General features: G+C 35.0%; 1 protein-coding gene across 1 annotated transcript; it reads left to right on the top strand.

Annotated features, from left to right (window-relative positions):
• Window positions 1–10,663: 10,663 nt before the first annotated feature.
• Window positions 10,664–12,752, top strand: LOC141338153 (SLAM family member 9-like). The gene is made up of 6 exons (XM_073843712.1): window positions 10,664–10,712; window positions 10,942–11,280; window positions 11,468–11,770; window positions 11,913–12,023; window positions 12,371–12,438; window positions 12,705–12,752. Exons 1-6 carry the CDS (start codon window positions 10,664–10,666, stop codon window positions 12,750–12,752), a joined length of 918 nt encoding a protein of 305 aa, XP_073699813.1.
• The last annotated feature ends 3,367 nt before the right edge of the window (window positions 12,753–16,119 follow it).

Here is a 16,119-nt window from a genome sequence, read left to right as displayed (position 1 = left end):
AAAACAGGAGTATGAGTATGTCATTTTGCTTATCTAGTAAATGCATCTTAATTTAAGAATTTTTAGATATTTTGACTAGAAACAAGACAAAGTACTACTTAGACCATTAGTTATTTATAGGCTCTTTGGAGTGAAATAAAGGCATATTATTTGACATAAACTACGGATCTTTTTCCTTTTTCTTTGTGAACTATTAGCGTTTATTTTCAGTAAATACAAATGCAAAAGCATTTCAGGTAGGCCCATTTAGAATAAATAGAATAAAGAGAATACTTTATTTTGTCTTTTGTAATGAATCCTGCTGTAAACTCATTTAGTAAAACAGTGATTTGAAAGCTGATCATTAAAGAAAAGTATAGTAAACCATTATTCCAAGAAACATAACTGTCAAAGACACCAATAAACAACAGAGTAAATTCTGGTAAAATAGGCCACTTTTTGTAAAATGTGTAATTTAGATACCTGTGAGGTTTTTTTTTTCTTTACTTCATTATTTTTCTCAAGCTATAATATTTAAATTGGAATTTAGCTCATATAAAGTGTTACATTTTGAGATCATGCACACCAGAGAAAAAAACTAAATAAAAAACTAAACTAAATAATAGAGAGAGAGAGAGAGAGAGAGAGAGAGAGAGAGAGAGATAGAGAGAGATGTATATTGAACCTTGAGCACATCCAGTGTCATATTGCATCAACCAAAACTATTTCATCATTTGGAAAAATATGTGGTAGGTTAAAAAGCAGAGCAAATCTGACTTCCTGTGCTTGACATGGCTGAACTTTTATCTCTCTTTGCTCTGTACTAGCATCCGGTGCTGTCTAAGAGGGACCAGGGGTTTCATATTAAGTGCTGTATTTGCAGCTACAACATGAGGATTTTGCAGCTTTATCTCTGTGAGTATTACAGCTTTTAATGTGCTTTCTGAACTTTATTTCATGTACACATCCAGTCAAAATGTTTGACACACTGTGTTAGTTAATTGTCTCCTCATAAAAACTTAAAAATGGTTGCTAAAAATAGGATATTAAGGAAAAGTCAATAGATGACCAGAAAATAAACTGTGAAGGTCATATGAATATGTTCACAAACATGGTTTGTGCACATAACTGGTAGAGTGTTTAAGGAGGTACTGTTAAATGAATGTCATTTTCTTTCTTTTTTTATCTTGTAGATCTACTCATATGGTGTCAATCAACAGAGACTTTAACAGATCATCTAACAGATTTGGGGCAAAATGTGACTATAACCTGTGATCTTAATGTAACTGAGGTGTATTGGTTTTTACTGAAACTACTTGGTTCTCCAGTTCTGATATTACGCTCCTTCTCGAATCAGCATCCGTATTACTGCAACAAAGCATTTATTCACAAATATTCAGTGAGCTCTACACATAATCTGTTCATAAATAATGTCACAATGGAGGATTTAGGAGTTTACTGCTGTATGAGCACAAATACAGATCCACAATTCAGCAATGCCACCAGACTGTACATCACTGGTAAGCGCACTATTGCTAATGAAGTTGTTCAGCAAAGTGATTATTTAGAAATTATTACCTGATGGTGACATTATTCCTTCCTTACAGAACCAACTTCACCAGCGGAGTGTAAAAATAATACAGTAGTGCAGTACATTCAGCAGAATCATACATCAGTGAAGTACACTGAGCAGAATCAGACATCATGGCAGACTCTTACCCTCGTTTCTGGTCTGATAAATGCTGTTTTGGTCGTTGCTGTCATAGGTGAGTTTTTATTAGTGTAAAAAACTTTAGTAATTCTAAAGTGACATTTTCAAATTAGTAATGGAGGCTTGGGCTAAAACTGAATTTTGAATCTGTGGCAGAAAGAAGTATTTATGAACAAAATAGACACTCCGTTGTTGTTTCTTATGTATTTACACCCTTGTGCCATCAAACTGTTGTATAAATGCAATATCAAAATTGTAGCATGCAATATGGCTGTATATCAGCATGCTGTGATTATGTAGCCAAATCACCACTGTACTGATATACAGCCATATCACACTGCTACTCGTATGATATTGCTCATTTACACAACAGTTCTTTCTGGTCCTCAAATCTGATTGGATGAGAGGAATGCAAAATTCTAGTGATGTAGGAGCTCCAACCATTTCACCATTTGTATCACAGGGAGTGTCATGGTGGGTGACCAAATCCACTATAATTTGATAAATAATACTGTTCTTGTGTCACGGAATGTGGTTTTAATGTTTTTTAGGCGAGAATGTACTTGTTTAGACTTTTGCAGTTTGTTAATAGAGATAACATTTATTTTAAAATTTGCTTCAATGTTTTCGGAGGCGTGAGATCCAGAGCGTCAGCGGCAGTTTAGCACTGACAGCAGCCTTACCTCAGACAGATCTTCTGGCATTTGCTGCTGGCTCTGAAGTCTATATAATGGTTAAACATGACACATAATTTGTTTTGGGTAAATCTAAGGGTCAGTCTTTGGTCTCATTAATTTGGCTGAGGGCAAAATCTATTTTCAAATTAGTAATGGAGGCTTGGGCTCAGCTGTTTAACTTCTAACTCGAGAATTCATAACAGAAGGAAGTAGTTTGCACAAAAGAGGGTTTTTAACGGCACTCCATTGTTGTTTCTTACGAATTTACACTCATGCCGTCAAACTGTTGTATAAACACAATATCACACTCATAGCTGTGCGATATGACTGTATGTCGGCACACAGCGAAATTTTGCACAGCTACAGTATACAGTATATAGTTATATATTGTATATGATATACAGTTTAACAGCTGAGCCCAGGCCTCCGTTACTAATTCAAAAACGTCACTTTGTAACTAGCAATGAAGGAACGTTGAGTTGCTTCATTAAAAGCTTATTGTATTACTGTAATAAAAGCTCACTGTATTATGTAGAGTATTTTGAGAGAGAGAGAGAGAGAGATGGACTGAGCGAGTGTGATTACTTGCACTTGATACAGCATTCATTCTTCAGCTCAATCTCATATTCACAATAAAATCTTAGTTTGAATATCAGCTGAGGAAAGGTATCCTTTCATCTGTTGAAGGGTGATTTCTAATGACAACGCTGCTCAATGCATTTGTTAGCTGCATCAAGCTGTTGTTGAAACTAAAAGTGGACATGGTGCATGGATACACGCACAGTTTCTCAATACTAAACACTATTATTAAATACTATTATTTATATAAAGTATAATTTGTGGAATAATAATATTTAATAAACAACAACAGCCATCATAAAAGCTTCTAGGCAATTCAGTCAAAAGTACACAGGCAGCGCTTTGATATACAGCACTGAATTTACATAAACTTGATGAGATTTAGGTCTGCATCTTTATGCTTACTTTTTCGAAAAAAAAAAAAAAAAAAAAAAAAAACTTTCTGCATGAATCACTTCGTACAAATTTATACAAAATTGCAACCTCGTAGTTACATTTTCTCATGAGATAGAGTTGATAACCGATAAGGATAACCAATATATTGTGCAACATAATGCTGTAAGTGTTGTAATTGCATAAACATTTGTTTTATTTAATTTTCAGGACTATTGAAGGTTTGTGCTTGCAGAAATAAAAGGCCTGTGGCACTTTCACAACAACGTCATAACACATATCTACAGCCGACACAAGTTATTCAACAGCATCCAGATCCAAACCAATCACAGGTACATTATGTGAATCTACCTGAATCTATCTACTTACCTATCTATCTATCTATCTATCTATCTATCTATCTATCTATCTATCTATCTATCTATCTATCTATCTATCTATCTATCTATGCAAAACTATTTTCCTCATTGTTCTTGCAGCATGCTGAGGAGGATTCTTCCATGTTGTCTACAAATATTCGTCCAGTCAACAGCGCTTATGTTGCTTTACAGCTGCCAAAACCATAAACAGAAGCATGCAGCTGACCTCTTACAACATTCAAGAACAAACTGAAACTCTTGCGGTTGTCCAAGTACACATGTAGATGATGGCTGTGCACTGTGGTTTGGTTTGCTTCAGAAAAAGTGTTGCGTCTAACAGGTGTTCTGCACTTTAACTCACTGAAGAGTTTTTATCTTTGCCTTTTGTGTTGTACTACAAATGTAAATGTTTAAATTTATATTACGTGATATCTCCAGTCAGTCACTTATGAAGTGCATTGTTTGGAAAAAGTGGTCAGAGCAAACCTGACTTCCTGTGCTTAATGTGTTTGACATTTTGTGATGAGTATCAGTCTTCTCACCAAGTGTTTGATATTTTATGATAGATTATTCATTTAAAGCAAATAAAATTCTTTCAGCTTCTGCTAATGTTATTAACTTAAAGTGCTTATTAAAATGCATATTAAATTAAAATGTCATGAAATCCCCTCATATCATCACATTTCTACAGAAGGCTTTAAAAAAAAGGTGTGATAATTTGCAGAAAGGAACGTGTGGAGGTGGGGACAGCTACACAAATATTACTAAGAAATATTTGCCAACCGAGGACAGTTGTTCTGAACATCCTGTCCAAGTTTTCAAACCACACTGCTGCTATAGATAACAGCATTTCTGTCTTTGACACCCTTCAGCATTAAAAAAGCCATTATACTCTGAATGGGTATAATGGAGAAATCACCCATTAATCTCTAAAAATGCAAGTGTTGGATCTGACTTCTTAATCTTTATAACAATGACTTTATGTGAAATTTCTGCTATGTTTTCTCCATTAAATAAAATACTGTATGAATAAAGCTTGTGTTTGAGCAGTTTTATTTGAAAACAAAAAAACAAAAAAAAAACATGCTGAATTGACTCTCTAGTGAATCTCTAATTTCAGCAGCTTTGAGTAATAAATAATGTGACATTTCCATTTGCTATTTCCTGGACATGTCATACACGTCTATAGTGATCTTCCATGGTCTCTACAGTACATACCTTCTCTTTAGAGATGAAGACACAACAGCGCCTCTGTGGCAGACAGGATAATCAGACATAATTCCGGTGAATCAGCAGGTGAAAATAAAAAAACACTAGAGGTCAGTAGACTGTAATCACTGGAGGTAAGTCTATAAGACACCTTTAGTCAGTAGTCAGTATATTTTTGGTCATTCAATTATTTATCCTATCATTCACGGTATTATTATATTAAGTAAGTTGGTTTACGGGTCTTATTGGTCTCCCAGCCTTGTCAGGTGGAACTTTTTCTGGTTTTAGAGACATTTTGGGTAACTTCAGCGGGTCAACCGGGGAGACCAGTTTGTACCAGCAAAGACCAGCAACCCATCATATGCCAATAGGAATAACACTGCCCACTAGAGCCCTGCATTTGAGCCCGAGCCCGTCGGGGCCCGACTTTTTTTTGCCCCTAGGGCCGGGCTTCGGGCCAATTTTCACGTCATAACTTGCTTCGGGCCTGCTTTAGAAAAAAAAAAAAGTTTAATGAGATTTAATGCGTGCGTCCCCGGAAGCGCCAGTGATGCCTAATAACTCGCGCATAGCAGAGTATGAGCGGAGCGCGGAGTGGAGCGGTGTGATTTTGAATGGAGGAAGGAGCGGATTTTTTTAAAAGTCGGAGCGTCATGGTTTTCACTCTCTTCAAGAGCGCTACACCGCTCCATCATGAGTACAATTCATGCCAATGTTCCATAATATAACTGCACATTAAGCAGGAAATCATATGTTAAACATGTTTAGCTTGATAGAGATGGATCACTCAAATCAGAAATAGTGTGATCTGTAGGTAAAATAACTGACGAAAACGTATTATTTTCATTACAAACGTTGCACTGGATAAAGCAGCAATACTCTTTTAATGCTGACAATTATCAGCTGTGGTCGGAACAAATATTGCACACTATGTTTGAAACTCTCCTGTTATTTTATTTTATTATATTTTATGAACAGGACTGTTACATTTCAAACATACTTATTTATTTATTTATTTATTTTTGACGCGGAGCGGTGTTTCTGATATCAGTGAGCGAGGAGTGGAGCTGGAGCAGAGCGATTATTAAATGCAAGGAGCGCGGGGGGAAATTGTTGCCGCTCCATTCCGCTCACATACTCTGCGCAGCACAGAGATTTTCAGCCACGTGGTAAAGTTGTGTTTTTGAAGTTTTCTATATTATTATTTATTCTTTATATATTTGTTCATTATTCGTTTACTTTACCACTGCGACTTTGTATGTTCCGGTTTTGCGCAGCAAAGCTGCCTGCCCTGTTCAAAATGCCTTTGTTCTGAGATGGTGATAATAAACTTTAAATCTAACATTGTGATATATTGATGTTTGTTTTATATCTGTGGATTGCATTGTAGACTAGTCAAGTGTTGATTTGATATATAGGTTAAATTGAGTAAACTCACTGTGGACCACATACCGCTTGGATATCGATGTCACTTAAAAAACTAAAACTTACATTTAAAAAACAAACAAACAAAAAACTCCAAACATTTCTCTAAATTGTTCTGATAAAAAAACCAAAACGAAAAAACATAAACTTTCTATTAAATACGAATCTGGTCTATTTTAATGGCTGTAACAGTATAAGCTGTTTGGCGGAAAAAAAGACGGGCTTCGGGTCGGACTCGGGCCAAAATTTTTGATAAGCTGTCGGACACGGGCCGGGCTACAGCCTGTGCGTTTCGGGCCAGGGCCGGGCTAGGGCTTAGATTTAAGGCCCGTGCAGGGCTCTACTGCCCACTTCTGTTGGTAAGTTTACTTTTTACTTTTGTTTTCTTGTATCAAAGGACTTATTTAGCTTAATTTGTTCTAATGTAGTTACTAAACTCACTTTTGTATGTTATGTAAAATCTGTTCCCTTCCAAAGGGAACTAAAACTGCATTCTCTAGAGGTCGCTAGGGGTCACTAGAGGCAAGGCAGGTTTATTTATATAGCACATTTCATACACAATGGTAATTTAAAGTGCTGTAAATAAGAAGAATTAAAATAATCATAAAAGGAAAAATAATAATAATAATCACAACAATAAAAACAGAGAATTTAAGAAAATTTAAAATGACTTAAAAATTGATTTAAAATTAATTAAAATCAGTTAAGAATAAAAATGATTATATATAAAATACAATGCAATCTGTTCAGATGTAGCACAGTGCTCATTCAATAAAGGAACATCTGAACTTGATGAGTTTTGAGTCTGCATTTAAATGTGTCTAATGTATTAGCACATCTGATCTCTTCTGGAAGCTGATTCCAACTGCGAGCAGCATAATAGCTAAAGCGGATTCCCCTAGTTTTGTGTGAACCCTTGATATTTCTAACTGACTCGATCCTAGTGATCTGAGTTGTCTGTTGGGTTTATATTCAGTGAGCATATCTGCAATGTATTTACGTTCTAGGCTATTGAGTGATTTATAAACGAGTAAAAGTACTTTAAAATAAATCCTAAACATAACTGGAAGCCAGTGTAAGGACCTGAGGACTGGTGTAATATGCTCTGATTTTCTGGTTCTAGCAAGAATCCTGGCTGCAGCGTTCTGTATGAGCTGCAGCTGTCTAATGGTCTTCTTGGGAAGGCCGGCGAGGAGACCATTACAATAGTCCACCCTGCTGGTGATAAAGGCATGAACAAGTTTCTCCAAGTCTTGACGGGAAACAAAACATCCAATTCTTGCAATGTTTTTGTGATATGTATGCTGATTTAGTTACTGCTTTGACATGGCAGTGGCAAAGGACGCAGTGTCTCGTTCCCCTTCTCAGGGAACCATGGTAAAAAAATGTAACCTGAAATCTTCCCTTCCGAGGGAGCTCATATTACGTCCTCTAGTGACGATATCTTGAATACAGTACATGACTGATAGCTCCATCAGACCAATTTATCCAGAAATTGTCAGATATTTTTTTGTCTCTGAGATATGTGACCCTGGACCACAAAACCAGTCTTAAGTCGCTGGGGTATATTTGTAGCAATAGCCAAAAATACATTGTATGGGTCAAAATTTTTGATTTTTCATTTATGCCAAAAATCATTAAGAAATTAAGGAAAGTTCATGTTTCATGAAGATTTTTTGTAAAATTCCTACTGTAAACATATCAAAATGTAATTTTTGATTTGTAATATGCATTGTTAAGAACCTAATTTGGAGAACTTTAAAGGTGATTTTCTCAGTCTTTTAGATTTTTTTTGCATCCTCAGATTTCTGATTTCAAATAGATGTATCTCAGCCAAATATTGTCCTATCCTAACAAACCATACATCAATAGAAAGCTTATTTGTTGAGCTTATTTATTGAGCTTTCATATGATGTATAAATCTCAGTTTTGTCAAATTTAACCTTATGACTGGTTTTGTGGTCCAGGGTCACATATATGTGATGCGATCTAGGAAAACCCAACACATTGTGAATATGTACCTTTTTTATGTTTTGATATCGTATGAAAGCTGGGTTCAAGCCTTTTTCAAATTTGTAATTTTCTATTTTTTTATTTTTTTACTTCACAGGTTTAACGAGAGCTGACTGTAACGTCAGAAGTGATTAACTCAAGGTTTAAAATGGGCTGGGGCCGTCCGGGGGCTGAGACATTAATACTTCATTAACGCTACACAAGTAACAAGATTTAAAACATGCACAGCCAAAAATAACTAGGCAATCACCAAAACGCATAAATAAATTGGTCTGATGTCACATTTTCAGTGTGACATACCAAAAATCAAAACAAAAAACAAAACATCCACACGATTACCAAAAAATCGTAAATTTAATAATAATAGCAAAAATAATAATATCAGAATCAGACTTAATTACAAATCTTCACACATGAAAAACATGCACAGTTTTTTATTTTATTTATTTATTTATTTATTTTTATGAAGGCATTCTGACCAGCTTAGTTTATTAGTCAAACAGAAACCTGTTGTGGTCTGATCTTTTTTTTTTTTTTTTTTTGAGTCAGTGTAGCAAGGTGAACTAGATGAATGTGGTTTATTCTTTTGGATGAACAAATGTTACTTGTTCCTGATAGTGAGTCTATTAATTAAAAGTCTACTAAGCGTAAATAGGAAAACAAGTCTGTGGTCACATTCACACAGAAGGCAAGTAACCACAGTGTTGGTTGATTGTTTGACATCTCACACACAGAGCCTACAGTCCTGTCAAAACCAGTCACAGCTACATTACAATAAACAAGAGCTATTTAAAACATTTTAAGTTGTCTTAAGTGAAGCGTATTTTTTTTTGGTTTTATTCAAAGAAAACTGCTTTCATCATCAAACATGGAAAAATGAGATACTTTAAAAGAGGAACACAGCCAATTTCTTAATATAGGCCTACAGTTCTTATAACGTTTCCAAATGTCTCAATTTGATACAATTGAATATGAATATTCCAAGGTTATGGAGAATATGAGCAAATCAGATCTTTACCTCAACAATTTACCAGTTTAGAAGTGCTAAGATCTCAGATGAAAACAAAGGTGTTTTTTTTTTTTTTTTTTTTTTTTATATATATATATAAATATGAAAGCACACTGACCGGCCTAGTTTGTGAGTCAAACAGAAACCTGCTGTGGTCTGAACTTTATTTGAGTCAGAATAGCACATAGGTCCACTAGATGAATGTGGTTTATTCTGCTGGATGAAAAAATGGTACTTGTTCCTGAGTGTCTCTCTGTGTGTGGTTAGTTTGCATGTGTAGTTTGAGAGTAAAGGATGTTTTGTACAACTGTCAATTTGAACTTTGCAATCTAATGCCTGTTTTGTTCTAAACAAAACAGCTGTAAAGTGAAAAAATACATAAATCTCTAGACTAATGTTTTTACAAAACAATCAAAATCAAAGTAATACATCAGCAGAGTAAAAAAAAAGAGTTAATCTATTTAAACAACAAATATTAAAGCAAGATTAAAGTAGCTGGTTTTATATTGCTATTTATGAAAATTGTTCTATTAGAGGTTTCGAAAGAATAGGTGACTATAACATTTATATACTTTTGAAACTAATAATGTTGTAAATGTTCAGTTTCCTGTATAGATCTAATCAAGTATTTTTTTTTATGTTCTTGCTATATATTTTTTTTCTTTTTCTTTTTCTTAAATACCAGTAGCTTATGACTTACCTTTGCATTAATTACCAAGGACTAGCGATTTTAGCTATAAAAAAAAAAAACATCTTTACTGTTCTACCGTAGAACAAAGTCACCAACACACACTATACCTTTAAGTGGCTGAAGCTGGTAACTGGAAGGTAGTTGGTCAGAGCCCTACACTGAGAAAGTCTGTTTGTGTAACCTTTGATAAAATCAGTGTTTGTGAAATAACTAGTAATGTACTGGACATGCAAAGATGGAGTGATTCAGGTTAAAAATAAAGAATTAAAAACAATTAAAAAATGTATTTTATTATTTTATTTTATTTTTTTACATTTTATTTATTTTTTAAATAAACTTTTTTATTTAAGATAACAAAGAAACAGACCAAAAAAATGTAAGCAAAATCAGTTTGCCCAGTAGTATTGTTTACTTAATAATAAGTGCTCAAAATGTTAAGATATGTAAAAATCAGAGTTAAAAAATTGTTTTCTGTTAGTGCTAAAATAACAAAAAACTAAAACGGCTATGCGCCTGTGCGCGTTCACGCGACAAGACGTGTAATTTCTGTCTAGGAACGTGAAGCGATATCTGTGCTGATAGTAACAGGTTTTTTGACACATCTAACGTCTAAGGAATATGACTATCGCTTTAGTTTTGCTGCGTTTTTGGTTTTGGTATTTGGATGGTAAGTATCTAAGGTTTTTTTTATCTATTCACTTGTTATTTTACGAGTAAAATAACACTGAAAACTTGCAGTATTAACATTAACGCGCAGAACGTGTAATAAGAACGTAGACCTATAATTTGTGTAAAAAAACAACACCTTAATATTTTGCTAATAAAGAATATTTCAGTTTATTCACGTCTATCTGCGTTAAGACGAATGAATTTTTTTTTTTTTTTTTTTTTTTTAGGTGTGTTTGGTGCTGTGTCAGATGAAACGAAGGCTTTGTCGGTGATGGAGGGAGATTCTGTCACTCTACACACTGATGTTACTGACATACAGGGAAATGATGCAGTGATAGAGTGGATGTTTGGAGCTGAAAACCCAGATATTCGCATAGGTGAAATCAATAGAGCGGCAAATATCAGTCATGTTACTGATGAGAGATTCAGAGACAGAGTGCAGATTGACAATAAGACTGGATCTCTCACCATCACAAATATCAGAACCACAGACTCTGGAGTTTATAAAGTAGACATCACCAGCAAAACATCAGTAGTAGAGAGAACGTTCAGTGTAACTGTCTATGGTGAGTATATAATTTGGTCTGTTCTCTCCCGATCTGTTTTGACCGTAAATCTTTGCCACAAATGATCATTCATTTAATCACACAATGCTATATTGAAGTTAATTAGACATAAGAAATTTACTCTGTGTTGACTAAGTGATCCCAAAAAAAGTTTAATATAGATTTCTCTTCAACATAATATTTCCAGCTCTTCTTCCAGTTCCTGTCATCAGCAGAAACACTTCACAATGTTCTTCATTATCTGAAAGTTCATCAGTCTCTAGATGTTCACTGTTGTGTTCAGTGGTGAATGTGAGGGATGTGACTCTCTCCTGGTACAAAGGAAACAGTTTAATCTCCAGCATCAGTGCATTTAATCTCAGCATCAGTCTCTCTTTACCTCTGGAGGTGGAATATCAGGATAAAAACACCCACAGCTGTGTGCTCAACAACAACATCAGCAACAAGAGCAAACATCTAGACACAAATGAACTCTGTCAGCCGTGTGCAGGTACATCAGTCATATTTGTGATTTAACCTCTGTTTGTTGTGTTCAGGTTTGTGATCTAAGCAGTGATTGGAAGCAGTGTAATTATTTGTGATATTTAGACTAGAAGATGAGTTTACACTAATAATGACCTGTTCCTCTTCAGGCATTACAAAACACATAGTGCTGATATCTGTTGCTGCTGGAACTCTGTTGATTGTGGCTTCAGTTGGGATGTTCTGGATCTGCAAGAAATGTAGAAAAACGGATAAAAAAGGCAAGTCTAACTAAAGTACAGCTAATAAATTGTGTTATATATAGATATATGTATTACATTTTTTTAGTATACAATTAACAAAAAGCAAAAAAGAAGGCCTCTATCACTAGTTTATTATATGATAAAAAAACCTTGCTAAGTAGTCAAACTGAGACTTGTCATAGCACTTGCATGTTATTACTCTTTTGTGATTTTGATTGCTTCCATTGTCCTCATTTGAAAGTCGCTTTGGATAAAAGCATCTGCTAAATGTCTAAATGTGTGTGTGTGTGTGTGTGTGTGTGTGTGTGTGTGTGTGTGTGTTAAAAAAAATATGAAGAAACATAATGTATTATGTGTTATTATAGCCCAGGCCCATGAGGAAGAGATAATTTACGCTGATCCAACGTTCTATAAAAGAAAGGCACAAAAAAAGGTAAGAAAAAGGTTAACTAATGACTTTGCTGTGTGTTAGATCTAGTGACAAGCAAATGCATTACTTTACAGGAAAAAAAAAACTTAATTGGTGGCAAAATTACAGTGAATTTTATAACTTTTTAGCTCTTGCTATTTTTGTGTGGATTTTTTGTTCTTTGTTCTATCCATAATATATACTCAAGGTATGTAACATTTTCATTGTGATTGATCCTATATAAGTGCTTCATATTATACAAAAGTTGTGTCTGTTTTTTCTTTTTTCAGAGCGTTAAACAAGAGGATGAGGTTGTGTATGCAGGCATTGTGAGATAATCACATTCTAGTTGCTCATTAATTATGTTTTGCTCATAGTAACTCTTTTTCTTTGTTTTAAATATTATAAAAAAAAAATAGAAAAAAAAAAAAAAAAAAAAAAAATATATATATATATATATATATATATATATATATATATATATATATATATATAATTTTTATTTAAAATATTCTTTTATTTGTGATATTTTTTGTAAGTGATTTATGTCTTGGTATTTTAATGTATGTTTAATGCTGATTACTTAAAAGTCACTTTTTTTATTATTCAAAATTAAATGCATTTTAACCAGGAATTGGTACAGGAGTCTTTTAATTTCTATTTTTACTGCAGTAGTGTACAAGAAAGCCCACCACACACCAGATGTAGGGGTGAATAGAGTGATGTAGCCATGGTGTGTTTTCCATCCAAAAAAAAAAAAAAAAAAAAATTTAGCGATAACATTTTTCAAGTGTCTCCTTATAGGTTTTATTTTTACAATACAATTACAATACAATTTTTATTTTTAGAGCACAATTTAAAAACAACCGAGGTTGACCAAAGTGCTTTACAACACTATTAATAAATACGCAGTAAAACAGACACAAATTATTAAGCATAATAACACACAAGCCATAAACACAGGCGAGGTTCCTAAGGCCAAAAACACAGAACAATAGTTCAAGAGATGTTGAACGCCAAGGAAAATAGATAGGTTTTAAGAGTGGACTTAAAAACAGACAAGGTTGGGGCAGTTCTGATGTGAAGCGGGAGATCGTTCCATAACTTTGGACCAACAACAGAAAAGGCACGGTCACCTCTGGTTTTTAGTCTTGTCCTAGGCACTTGCAACAAATTAAAATTATTAGATCTGAGTGATCTTGATGGAATGTAAGGCTGTAACAAATCAGTTAGGTACTGTGGGGCCAGACTATGTAAAGATTTAAAAACAAACATTAGGATTTTGTAGTCAATTCTATATTTAACTGGCAGCCAATGAAGTGAAATTAAAACCGGCGTAATATTCTCATATTTGCGCTTTCCTGTGAGAAGCCGGGCTGCTGCATTTTGGACCAACTGCAAACGAGAGACACAAGACTGAGAGACACCGACATATAAAGAGTTGCAGTAGTCAAGCCGAGATGTTACAAATGCGTGCATAGCTATTTCAAGCTTCTTTAGAGATAGAAATGGCTTTACTTTTGAAAGAAGACGAATATGGTAAAAACAAGACTTAACCACTGTACTTATCTGCTTATCAAATTTGAGGTTACTGTCAAACAAAACACCCAGATTTCTGACACATGGGGTACTGTACGGTGATAGAGATGTACTTTTGAAATCATGTACTTGATCAGTAGGACCAAACACTATGAATTCAGTTTTACTCTCGTTGAGGCTCAAAAAGTTTGTTGCCAGCCAAAGTTTTAGCTCCTCCAAACAGTCCAGAATAGGCTTTAAGGCATTCTTATTTCCACGCTTTAAAGGAATATAAATCTGAGTGTCATCTGCATACAGATGAAAAGAGACCCCATATTTACTAAAAATGGACCCCAATGGAAGCAGATAAAGAGAGAACAACGCTGGACCCAGAATCGATCCCTGAGGTACACCAGATCTTAACTGTATCTCAGAAGAGGAAAGGTGCCCAATATTGACCACAAACCTCCTATCAGAAAAATATGACCTAAACCATTGTAAAACTATGCCCCGTAAACCAACGCACGTTTCAAGACGCGAAATTAGAACGTTATGATTGACCAGATCAAAGGCAGAGCTGAGGTCTAACAAAACCAAAGCCACAAACTGGCCAGAGTCCGTAGTCAACATGACATCATTTAAAACTCGTAAGAGGGCTGACTCCGTGCTATGGCAAGATTTAAAACCAGACTGAAACTTTTCGTAAATAGAATTATAAGATAAATGTGACTGAAGTTGGTTTAAAGCAACTTTCTCAAGGATTTTAGATAGAAAAGGCAAATTTGAAATGGGACGAAAGTTAGACAGCAGTGTGGAATCGAGATTTGTTTTTTTGAGATGAGGTCTCACTGTAGCAAGTTTAAAATCATGGGGAACAGTCCCAGTTTGGAGACACTTGTTAATAACAGACAGCAGATCTGGGCCAACAGTGTCAATAATCTGCCTGAGAAAGCGTGGTGGAATAACATCCTGGGGACACATTGTGGATTTCAAGCTAGACATAGTCCTAATCAAGGTGTCCAGGTTCACAGACTCAAATTCAGACCAAATAGAACCCGAGTATGGACCATCGACCAATTTGTATGATGACATTGACAATGTAGCTGTTATTTCAGAAATCTTATCATTAAAATAAACAGCAAAATTCTCACATAGAGTGACAGATACCTCAGGAAAAAGATTAACTTTTGGATGAAGTGCAGTCTCGATAGTAGAAAATAAAATATTAGGCTTATGACTGTTTTGTGTTATTAAGTCTGAGAAATATTTACACTTTGCTGCTTTAGCAGCTCGCTGAAAGGCAGAAAGAGAGTCCCGTAGGATTTCATATGAAACTTGTAATTTGTCTTTTTTCCACTTTCGTTCCGCCTTTCTACAAGCCTGTCTAAGGGAACGGTTTTTCACCCTTAATGGTGCAATAGAATTTAAGATTTTTGAACAGTTATTGTTAAAAATACTAAGATGTTCATTGGCATCCAAGCAACAGGTGACAGAGTTCATAACCTGGGTAGCACTTAATAGTTCATACTTCGAGGAGAATTCTTCACTTGAGCAATCCGTAAAAATACGAGTCCAGCGTGGCAGTGATGATTGATTTGGATTATTTCCGTCGAACATCATAGAAAACCGTATAGGCAGATGGTCAGATATACCAGCGTCCATGATCTTTATATCCGACAGTGACAGACCACGAGATAGGATCAAATCCAATGTATGTCCCTGAACATGAGTAGGTCCAGTCACCCATTGCACAAAATCAAAGGAATCAAGTAAACTAAGAAAATCCTTTGAAAGTGGTTTAGAGCCACAACATACATGGATGTTAAAATCTCCCAGTATTAAAATCCTGTCATAACTAACAACAATTTCACTCAAAAATTGAGCAAATTCATTAAGAAAAACCTTATTAACATTGGGTGGTCGATAGATGACGGCAAAAACAACAGGGTTCACTAGAGAAAGTTGAAACAGCAGAACTTCAAAACAGTTATAAGGCCCAGTTGGTAGTCGGCTGCAGAGATACGAATTTTTGAACACTGTAGCCAAGCCCCCGCCACGGCCAGATAACCGAGGTGAATTTAAAAAGCTACAGCCCGGGGGTATGAGTTCGGTGAAAGGACTTAAATCACCAGGTTTAATCCAAGTTTCGGTGATACATAAAGCATCCAGAGCATGTAGAGTAAAAAA

The sequence above is a fragment of the Garra rufa genome, chromosome 7 (genome assembly GCF_049309525.1).
Source record: "Garra rufa chromosome 7, GarRuf1.0, whole genome shotgun sequence".
In the NCBI taxonomy this organism is placed as follows: domain Eukaryota; kingdom Metazoa; phylum Chordata; class Actinopteri; order Cypriniformes; family Cyprinidae; genus Garra; species Garra rufa.
This window is presented reverse-complemented; position numbering and strand designations above follow the sequence as displayed.